Genomic DNA, 11,603 nt, shown 5'->3' on the forward strand with positions numbered 1-11,603 from the left:
AAGTAGCGAAAAGCTTCCGAAAAAATAAACTCCGCCTGGAGTAAGTCTTATCCAAGATAAATTCACCGAGGTGTGGCCGGTTACCTAAGCGGCTGGGAGCTTCCCTGGCCCCGTACAAAGCCTGCACTAAGTACGGTAGGCCCATCCAGCAGTAGACTGGATTCCAGGTTAATAGAATTCCGCCTATCATCTTCTTTTGATTATCTGATCTAATCATGCAAAGAGTCCATTATATTTTGGCAGGGCCTTGTAACTGATATGCATAGTTGAAGCTCGGTAAATAAACCTATAAGATTAGTATATGCACTACGGGGGACTATGTATGTGTCACTTAAGGCTATGTTTTATGAGGGTGATTAGAATGCTGTGTACATACCTCGAAAGTTGACATGGAACGAGTCAGGTTTCCCGTGTGTCCGAAGCGGCCGGCTCCGTTGGGAAGGTGCCCGTTTTTCTGGTTCTTGTTGTTACCGCTGCTGTGGTGTCTTCCCCTTCTCTTGGGAAGCGGTAGCGAGCGGCTGTGGTGCTGGTTCGAGGTGCTGTTCTCCGGGCGGGGAGCCCTGGGCGGTTTCGGCGGCGGAGTCCGACTCTTCCCCGGGCTGTTTCTCGCGGGCGTGCCCTGGCGTACGCCCTGACTCTGAGGCGGTGTACGGGCCCTCTGCCGGTGTACGGGGACCGACACGGGTCTTGAGTCCTTATTCCCCATCCTTCACAATCCTGGCATGCCGACAGGGAGCAACTTTTGTTGCCTACACAACGCAGGCACGTTGTCCTTGGTGTCGTTAGCCAAAGACAAACACACTGATATGCTTGTTGAACTTACGATCGCTGTCATCCGTCACCGATATAGAATCATATTAAACCTCAGGTCCCGAATCACAGTATTCACGTCCTCGGTAGGTCCCAGGCATTTCGATTTAAGTTTCAACCCCGCCCTTAACACAGATTCGTTGATTTAGATATTAAATCCCTTGACAAATACCTCGTTTCAGAATGATGGCGAAATCTTACCGCAATCTCAGTGTATACACGATTGTGCAGGTAGCGAAAACTTGTTGGACGAGATTGGACGCTAATGTTTTGGGGCCGTTTCCACTCCACTGGTTGCCCCGCTTGCAACAGCTAGCCCCCAAAACATGCCACTGGTCTTTCCCAAGAGGCATCACACCACTGGAATAACCGGAATGATTGCAGAGCCCCCGCCCATATACAGCATGTGGTAGGGTCGGATACTGTACATGCCCCAGTCTGGCTTCTTTTAACAAGTGCAATCAACACCGTTTCTGTGACCCTTGAAATATGTGTCAAAATCATACGTTCCATTTAGTGCATCTCTTTCGCAACATCTAAATTGATTTTCTTAACTTAAGTTTACTTTGAACTTGGGCGTGAACCAGTAGCTATTACTGGAGTAAACTTGAAAAGTGTGTCGGAGAGCGCCCCGGAGTGCACTGTGTAAAAACCCTGTTTGATCAGCAAATGTGTTTGCATAAAGGTCATGATTTACTCCTCAAAGAGTCAATACGTTCAAATCACAGTCTGGAAACCGGGCTCTTTCCAGGGCTTCCACCTGCCACCTTTTGCCCCCAATCTACAGACACTGATCTCAGTAATATCTATCTAGCTATCTAAGCGGGGTCTAACTAGGGGGCCTGTTGTAGAATTTCCTTGGGGGCATGTTGACCCTAAACCCGAGGCCCATGAACGGCCTGGCAACAATCCAGGCTATCTCCCCTGAGTTGGACCCTGCGTAGCATGCCTGTAGCCCGGTATGCAAACTTACTATAGTATCTTCCGCGTCTCTTCTGTGACTAGCCTGGGTACCATCCGATTTCTACCGGGGCTCCTTACACTCGCTATCCTAAAAATACTTCAGGGTAGCGAGTGTATTAAAGGAGTGTAGAAATCAGATGGTACCCAGGCTATTCCGTGACGTCCTCTCCGTAATTTTATTGTACATTTATGCTCCAACGAGCTAAGTACAGGTCGTAGCGATTACGTTTGCTGGCCCTGGAGCAGAGGAGCTGGCACGTTCAGACCGTGGCTTAAAGAGTCTGGCATCCAGGCTAGTTGTAAGAATGCCAGAGGCGTGTTTTGCGGGACGTGTGGTGACAATTAGTACATTGTCAACGTTTGTGCTGTCAGTGTTCAAATATGGGTTTTGGTATTTCGTGTTTCGTGCCAGCGCCAAATAAAGGAATGTTATCCTGTTTTCACAAATACATGTATGTGGGTCAGATTAGATAGTAGTTTTCCCAAAGGACGAGATGATATTTTGTCATGACTTTACACAATGCTCGATGTGTTAGAGATTACATAGCATTTGCAACAACTGTTCCATAAGCATATAAAGAAAACTGGAATATAAAGAATGAACGATGTATTTTAGACAATGACAAAAAAGTAACAAGCTTTATAGTATACGATTATTAACAATCATAAGATTAAAGATAGATAAATGAATTGTTAAATAATAACTGAAAAGTCAGTTTAATTTAAGGAGAAAAAAATTAGAAAAACTGACCAGCAATAACTGTTTATCGATTCTTTCTCAGTCCTTCTATGTTTGTTGAAAAATTTGTACTGCAAGATGAATTGTTAGCAGGTAACACACACACACAAGGCCATACATGTAGTCCACATCGCGTGCGTTCCGGCAATGCTCCACCGTTACGTCCATCCGTAATGCACCCGGGTGGCGGACGCTCCATTGGTAAGGCTGCTGACAGCTGGGAATATAGCCTATATCGTAATGTTTCAAGGGTTTATACTGGCTACATGGCTCCAGGGGCAACACGTCCCAAGGATTTTTGCCTTACCCCCTGAGGAAGACCCTAAGGAAAAAAATCCTGGAACCGTGAAGCTAGCATGATAATACTAACTATTGTCTACAAGACGCTTTATGGTGTTTTACTGATCCCAGTTCTTCTATTTTACTAAAGAATTGATCTTTTACTGTTATCCTATGTTTTGAGCCTTTCTAATTGATACCAAACCCATAAAAATCTATCGGCTTGTGTTATTGCACTGGGGGCACAGGTAACACTCTCAGCACCGAGGAGCTTACGAAGGTATGGCAGCCTGATTAAATCTCGCTTATAGCAGCCCACCCAACATCCGGTCTGCGGGGAGGGGCCAGTTACAGCCCTGGACAGCAGCGTTTGTGTTACGTTACACAGACTAGCTACCATGGAGCTATTTTCGATGCTCCTAGATAAACCCTGTATATCAAACATTTATGACTATCTGTTCCTACATATACTCTTGTACAAAGAAGTGAGAAGGCGTGACCATCCTGTTAGCTTAGTACCTTCAAATAGTTAAATTGTATCTTATTGCTTTCCTGTTATGTCTGTTATCAGTGACCTGTACCTACCCGTCGAGGCATGGATGTACAATAAAGGTCTTTCATTCATTCATTCATTCATTCATTCATTCATTCATTCATTCATTCATTCATTCATTCACTATAAACACACCCTTGAAACAGTCTGGGTCCCAGGCTACTGAAAGTCCAGCCGGCGTCCGGAGATAGGCGGGGAGGATGTACGGAATGTTAACGGGGTCGTCTGCCCGGTGTTTAGCACAGACACAGCCGCCTGGTCGTGTTGATGTATCGGTCTGGGCAGTCGACGGGAATGACCCTTGCGTGTTAGCATGTCAGCTCCGGGGGATTGAATGTCACAAACATCGTCAAAGTGATTCGGTTTGCTTGTAGCCGAGGGAAAAGAACTAGATCACCCCTAGATGTCATTCAACAGAATTTGTATAAAAAGTATGTAAGAAAGTTGAAGGAAAATAATTTAGTTTGGACCTAAGTTTAATAGATTAACTTTATAACCTACCCAGCCATAGCATGTCAGCTCGGGGGGATTGAATGTCACAAACATCGTCAAAGTGATTCTGTTTGCTTATAGCCGAGGGAACAGATCTAAATCACCCCTAGATGTCCTTCAACAAAATTCGTATAATGTATTAAGGTTGGCTAAATTGGCATTTTTACTTTCGATTGTCTGTCGATCTGTCTATATATCGATCTGTCTGTCTCCTGTCTGTCCGTCTATCTATCTACCGAACCTTCTATATCAATCTACCTATCTATTCATCGATCTATCCAAGGACATTACATAGGATACTATCTACTTCGTTTATCTTTCTATCTATTCATCTGTCAGCTATCTAGTGTGTCTATTTATCCATCTATCGACAAGACAATGCAGTGACGTACGACAATGATCACATTTGTCTTTTTAATTGTGTGATATTCTAGTAGTTATATGAAATTAAGTTCAGTCATCACAGAAAGTATCCTTTTTGAGGTGCGTAATTATTGGCCCTCCAGTATGAGTGATGCGGAAATCGTCGTCTGGAGCCTAAAGTCACCTATGTGCTAAAGCGACCATCCTGAAGCAGATGCCTAATTCCACAGAAAGCAGAAAACTTGTCGATGGGCGGGTGGGTGGGACGCTTCAGGCTCCAGACTTTGCCGGAGGGCCAGCACACAGTAGAATGATATATTCATGCGCGCATCTCTTATTTATAGGGGGAGTGACGTCATACTTTTCGGGCCAATCATTGTGCACCTCAAATAGTATCCTTTTTGAGGTGCGTAATTATTGGCCCTCCAGTATGAGTGATGCGGAAATCGTCGTCTTCCGCCTTTGCCATCTCTGGCTATTGAGCCCTTCCTCTTCCCTTTGAACCCCTTAACTTTGTACCTGTATCAGTATCTATAATTAGTATAGATATCTAGCTAACGTAACCGCCCTTCAGCGTAACGCATTAACGTGTCTGTGTCTGTATACATCAACGCGTTCGTATCTGGATCTATCTGGCTAATATAACATTCCTTTAGAAGAACGCTTGTCATCCGCTCCCTCTATACCTCTTTCACCACACCCTTTCTCATTATTCTCTCTCAACTCCCCATCTCTCATTTCCCCTCTCTCAACTCCCTTCTCTCATGTAACTCCTTTCTCATCTTACCTCTCACATTGCCTCTCCCTTGTACGGTACCCACTCTCAAACAACCCAACACTCATATATAGCCCACTCTCATTTTTTGCTGCACGACAAACAAAATGGAGGAAGCAACGCAAAATTGTTATCTCAAAACCGTTCCTCTACGATCACTCGAAGGAAGAACGATGAGGACACGGCCAAGCCCAGTTCTGAATTATCCGCGTTAGAGGTAAAACAAAACTATTTTTCCCTCGCATCGCAGGACCATTTGTCTTGAGCCTCGACTGTCTCTATGCCCAACGGCCCCCAGCCTTATCCAACCTCAACTTTCAAGCATCCGCTTGACGATGCTGATCCCCAACCTTTCAGAGGACGGAGACGCTCATATTTGCCACTCTTCCTGCTTAATAAACTCGACCCACCGAAGCAACAATATGGAAAGACACCAGGCTTGCACAAGTGGAGTGCAAAACTGTTCCAAACGCCCACCGCGACCTCGGAGATGCATAATGCCCAAAAGTATTATTCTGAGTCCGGACGACCTCTCAACAGTTCAAACACGAAATTCTTTTTCCTTAATAGAGATAGCGGTAAGCCCAAGATGGAATCGAAAGACAAACATAGTGTTCCACATCATAGCTTCGATGTTGGGATCCGGTGTAAAATCTGTAAGGGTACTTGCAATTGTGTCGGCTGATTCAACTCAGTCAGTGAAGCGACAGCCAGAGATGAAAAATCCGTCTAATACAATAGCGAAGTAACACCTTACGGTATCCAGCCTACGATTTCTTACAAGGTTTCCGACCTAGAAAAGTCCTCCCTTCTTTAATACCAGTCTGAGCCATTTTAGTCTTATTACCAAAATTGTATCAACCAAAAGAGTGTTCTAATCCATGTCTAGCTTGATGCTTCAATTATGGTACACGATCTCGGAGCGCAATACAGAGAAACGCCCCTAGGTGTCTCAAATCGAAAGCTAACAGGAGGAGCTCATGTGACCACTCCAGAGTCCCTGTCACACAGGCATATGTGGCGATAGGGAGTATACGTGCCTGGCAAAGGCGCATATCACAACATCTGATATCCTTGCGGTTCCACACTGGATTTCTTAGTCTACCAAATGCAGAGGCGGCCAAGAGCGATCCTTCTCTTTGCGTCGTTTTAGTACTATGTACAACACTTCCCAGGAAAACAAACTCAGATTTTCACAACTATTGTGACCTCTATGGAAAAGATTTCTTGAACTATTTACCCGAGATGACTTCTCACTTGCAGCATTTCCTTTTCGAGCCCCTTTTCTTACATGCGACTTCAAGCTCACTTGTCAAGAACTGCAATTTGCTGAATATTGTCGCTGAAAATGTAACGTCATTATGCAAAGTCTCGGGCTGGGACGAAAATTAAGTACAGAGCAGAGTGGACTCATTCCTCAGCCAACCGCCATCTATCACACCACAGTCATCTCTCAGTAAGACATCTGGACCCGCATATCTCCAGTTTTAAAACACTTTTATTCAGTTATGCCAAACTGGTTACGAAATGTGAATAAAGAGACTCTTTTTACCCAACCAATGCTTTATTCACACCGACGTTTCGGTGACCGTCTGTTACCTTCTTCAGGGCAATTCTGACTGGTTCACATTGTACTGCAGGACAGGTGTCGCTGCTCACAGTTCAGATGCGGTCACAAACAAAAAGTATTTACATATGTACAAACAGCTTTGATGCACACATTTACAATGCGGTCCTAAACGTAAAGGAGTGTAATACATCCATAACACAATCAGTTGTCAATTAACGATGAATTGATGTAACGTTTTTTTTTTTTTTGTTTTTTTTTTTTTTCCCTACTTCTTAAGAATATTGTCCCACACGTGGTTAAGGAATGTGTTTCTTGCGTACTGCCTAGAAAATTCGCACTTGTATACCTTCCAGTGTAATATGCCTTGCCCTTGGTACCTATTTAGTGCGACCGTCCTTATATAACAACACAATTTTGTGGATTCAATGCCTTCTCGATCTCATGGCGATATGATTTCTGGCTTGCGGTCTTCAAAACCTTTTACGGCGAAGTACGAGTACGTTTTCCTTCCTAAAACATCCACCGTGAGCTCCATATTCTTCTGCGGCACTTCCCTGTGCCTGCCTGGGTATTTCAATTTCGTAAACTCAGGGGGTTTTAAATTTGGTTGAGTTCAATGTGAAGACGCTGGTGCCACCTCTCTGTGTATGAACGGAACTGATCTGAACCGAGATCAATATCTTCCCGCGACACTCGCCGGTGCCTGCCCGGGTCTTACCAACTTCGTGAGCTCTACCCGCGACACTCGCCGGTGCCTGCCCGGGTCTTACCATGGCCATCTTCGTGAGCTCTACCCGCGACACTCGCCGGTGCCTGCCCGGGTCTTACCATGGCCATCTTCGTGAGCTCTACCCGCGACACTCGCCGGTGCCTGCCCGGGTCTTACCATCTTCGTGAGCTCTACCCGCGACACTCGCCGGTGCCTGCCCGGGCCTTACCATCTTCGTGAGCTCTACCCGCGACACTCGCCGGTGCCTGCCCGGGCCTTACCATCTTCGTGAGCTCTACCCGCGACACTCGCCGGTGCCTGCCCGGGCCTTACCATCTTCGTCGTTCGTGAGCTCTACCCGCGACACTCGCCGGTGCCTGCCCGGGCCTTACCATCTTCGTCGTTCGTGAGCTCTACCCGCGACACTCGCCGGTGCCTGCCCGGGCCTTACCGTCTTCGTGAGCTCTACCCGCGGCACTTCGCCGGTGCCTGCCCGGGCTGTACCGTCTTCATGAGCTGTCCTTTCCTTGTGGCACTCAAGTGTCCGGAATGGCGAGGAGGGTGAGGGGGCCTAAGAGAGGCTGACAGGCTGCTGTTCCTGCGCCACCACTTGCTGCTACATCTTTTGTCGTACCTGCCGCATCTGAAGATCCCTGAAGTCCGAAACTTCTTACAAGGGTCGTTACGGGTGGGGGAGAACGTCACGCGTGAACCAGCACGTCCCGGTTCCTGAGAACTATGCGGAAAACAAAACACAATTATCGATACCGCTGACGAAATTACACACAAAATCCAGCCGTAACAATATCCACACCATACGCACTCGACATCCCCCCGCCTAGCGCTCAAAGGTGGGCAAGCCACGATAACATGAACAGTCCTAGGCCATGCGTGCTCCCCGTACATACATGCTCAACAACCACACGCTAAGCTTGGCAAAAATAGGCCACGCACACGACAATCACCTTACGTACGGGCAACACCCACGCAATCCAAAAAATTAAACTTGACAAACGAAAACGTATAACAATAACATGTACGTAACAAAAACCACGCTCTAGAAACGCTGGCAGTCTGCATTACCACGCTCTAGAAACGCTGGCAGTCTGCATTACTACATCGCCCACGAGGGGGATGGCGGCGGGTTTCAATTCCTGAAAAGAAATCCAAAAATGGTAGCCAAAGTGAGTCCCGATGCCATGACAGTGCTATCCTAAAATCCTGCATAAAACCATACACACGAAAAAAAATATAAAGATTTAAAGAAAATGACAAGAAAAATGGCGAAGCTCTAGATCTGTAATGGACCTCCGCACTGTATGGAGGCGTTCGTAGAATTCCCTGGTAGAGGATGGATGCAGATTGTGATTTCAGCCACGGCGATACTGTGAGAGTATCCATCTTGCTTCTTTGTTCGGGGTTTCAAACCACGTGTCTGCGTATCACTAGAATATACACAAAAATCAGAAAATGACAAGAAAATGGTGAACATCTCGGTTTGAAACTCTCCTCAATAACAGACAAAAGCCTCCCTTGCCTTCCAAGGTAGAGGATGGCAACGGATTCTATTATCCCACCACGGTGACTCAGAGGGTAGCCATGTTGCATCTCCTCGACAGCGACAGCTCTAGCATCCTGGTAACACTTTCATAAAACAAGAAAAACACACAGATAGCAAACTCCTAAACAGCACCACTAATCAGCGTCGTCAACAGGTGGCCACAGCAAAATTCAACAGAGGATGCGATCGTATATACCAAAAACTGAAAAGAAACATTCTAAATATTAAAGGTAGCTCTCTCCCGTCGGACCTGCATACAACGTTTACAAAGCGTTCACAAAACACTCAGCAAACAGGCAACAGACAAAACGCGACAATGAAACTATGTGACAGTCAACCGGAAAAATTTGCAAAAACGTGAAGTTCTTCCGTACGGCAGAAACATGACTCTGCGAGCCCTGCAACAGGCCTAGACTACAGATATCAAACATGTCTCACCACAATACCATACCACAAAACGAACAAGTAAATCTCCAGACCGGGCTCAGATAATGATTTCCTGTGTTCGACCAAACCTTGCGTGGTACCGTGTATCTCGGATACAATACCCGGGAGAGTACGAGCTGTCGTCACGAGCTTGAGCTGCTGCACCGTATCGTGTAGTAGCGAGTCTCCCGCCGGCATTCTCGTGGCCTTTTCCCGGCAACGACGTGGCCTTTTCCCGGCAAGTTTTCTGCGCTGGGGCGATGAAGGACGTACGCTGCTAGCTTCAGACGAGCCGGAGGGCCAGCACACAGTAGAATGATATATTCATGCGCGCATCTCTTATTTATAGGGGGAGTGACGTCATACTTTTCGGGCCAATCATTGTGCACCTCAAATAGCGTGAGAAAATGACGTCCTATCTTGTCACACGACCGTTGTTGCCTCAGGGCATATTCTTCACAAGCCTACGCCCTTTGTGATCCTTTGTAGTTTGTGTTGTCGTGATACAATATGATGTGTAGGAAATATTGTCCATATGAAGCGAACACAAACAAAAAGTTTTGATGTACAATTTTATGTACAAGTACTGCGTAGATAACCCAAATCATCATTCATTCACTAATACTTCTAAGTTCACTTCTTCATTATATTCATTTAGTGTTGTAATCGATTTTCCGTCTATTTCTACTTTCTTTATCACCTCTACCCACCCTTCCGTCACCGCCGACTACTGAAATTGAAGATAATTGTTTTAAAACTTACTTTCAATATATTCACAGCCTTCACTACTTCAGGAATTTTATAAAAGAAATTTATAGTAAGGATAGCGTACAGATCTATAAATTACCAATGCCTGTTAAACGCAACTTTTTAACTCTCTCTCGACTGAAGTGGCACTTTCGCACCGAATCTGTCTTGGTTTATGACCTCAATGAAATGTCATGGAGTTATATTTTACCCTTCGTTTGTCTGTCTGTCTGTCTGTGATCAAGATAACTCAAGAACGGATTGGTTTCATACTTGGTGTGTTGGTGGGATGTGATGAAAGCTGGAAGTGATTAGATTTTGGGCCACCTAGCGGCTTTCCTTGGTACTGCAGCGGAACTTCCGGTTTTGCTATCCTGTGTTCTGAACAAGATATGGTCCCGATTTTGAGTGTTAGGTAGCTCTTGTGCTCAAGTATAAGTGACATAAGTTTGGGCCCCCTAGCAATTAGTTTTGGGATAGCAGGGACATTTTTGTCAAAAACTTCTTCTGAAGTGGACAACTCAAGAAGGGAACAACGGATATTCATGATTTTTGGTGTGTTTACGGGGTTTAATTTTTAGTAGGGAGAAGGTTAAAGAACTAACTCTTCAAGTGATACATAGAGAAAGGGGTGAGGTTCATACCATGTGCACATGGTAAATCGAATTTCTAACACATAACGCACACGTTGGTGTTCAAGGTGTAGAGTTTTTATTAGGCTGATGGACAGGAAAAGTTTCTGCGGGCTGTTGACCAGTCATATGGGTATTATTTATAGGGCAAATCGTAGTGGACAACCTCAAGCCAACCGTACACATGTACACTCACACTGCATCCTCAGAAAAGACGCTGTCACAAGCCCCATAGTTCCTGATTTATAGGACTTAGTGCAAGCCCAAGTCATGGGTATTAGAGTTTCACAACAGAGAGGTTCTGAAACAGTTCTGGTAGACTGGCTTCAACAAACTGTTCAATGGACGGATCAAGAGGGTAGTTTTATATACGGGTTAAAACATCAGGAGCTCAGGAAACTGGGGTTAATGTCTGCTATTAGAGAAAACATTATCGTCTTGGGAAAACTTCTTAATGTACTTTAACGAACCGTAAAGTTCCAGTGGGTGTGGAACAACTTATCTCCCATCTTAACTGTTTAATTTCAATTTTCTACACATGCCGACGTGCCATTACGATTTCTCGCACTTTAAAGATCTTTAAACAGATCTACAGATCCCAAGGCTTTACGTCATCTCCTTCGAAATATCCCACTACACAATGTATAAACAGTATTTTACTCTTCAGGGACTTTATTAACAGAATCCTGCTGTGCTGTGCCTAGGGACAGCTTTGAAAGATCTTGCTACATCGTTTATAGCAACGAGATGTTAAAACCGGACGTTCTGCTGTAGTACCATGGAAAGCCGCTATGATGCTAATTATCGAACTTGACCTTCGATTTCCCGACCCCTACCAAACACCACAACTTCCACAAGTATCTACCCACAGCTTGACAAGTTTTGCTTTCCAGACAGACAGACACACACACACACACACACACACACAAATAAATGACACTGACAACAAAACCCTCTACTTGGCGAAAGCAAGGACTTTATAAA

The 11,603-nt window shown here is 45.3% G+C and overlaps 1 protein-coding gene across 1 annotated transcript in view; it reads right to left on the reverse strand.

Moving 5' to 3' along the window:
- LOC118419271 (malignant fibrous histiocytoma-amplified sequence 1 homolog) overlaps positions 1–1,227 on the reverse strand; it is a 9,668-nt gene extending 8,441 nt beyond the window's left edge. Inside the window, exon 1 of the mRNA XM_035825618.1 lies at positions 377–1,227. Within this exon, the coding sequence (XP_035681511.1) occupies positions 377–706 (330 nt within the window). The 5' untranslated portion in view covers positions 707–1,227. The remainder of the gene's footprint in view (positions 1–376) is intronic.
- Between the last annotated feature and the right edge of the window lie 10,376 nt (positions 1,228–11,603).

The sequence above is a fragment of the Branchiostoma floridae genome, chromosome 7 (genome assembly GCF_000003815.2).
Source record: "Branchiostoma floridae strain S238N-H82 chromosome 7, Bfl_VNyyK, whole genome shotgun sequence".
Classification (NCBI taxonomy): Eukaryota; Metazoa; Chordata; class Leptocardii; order Amphioxiformes; family Branchiostomatidae; genus Branchiostoma; species Branchiostoma floridae.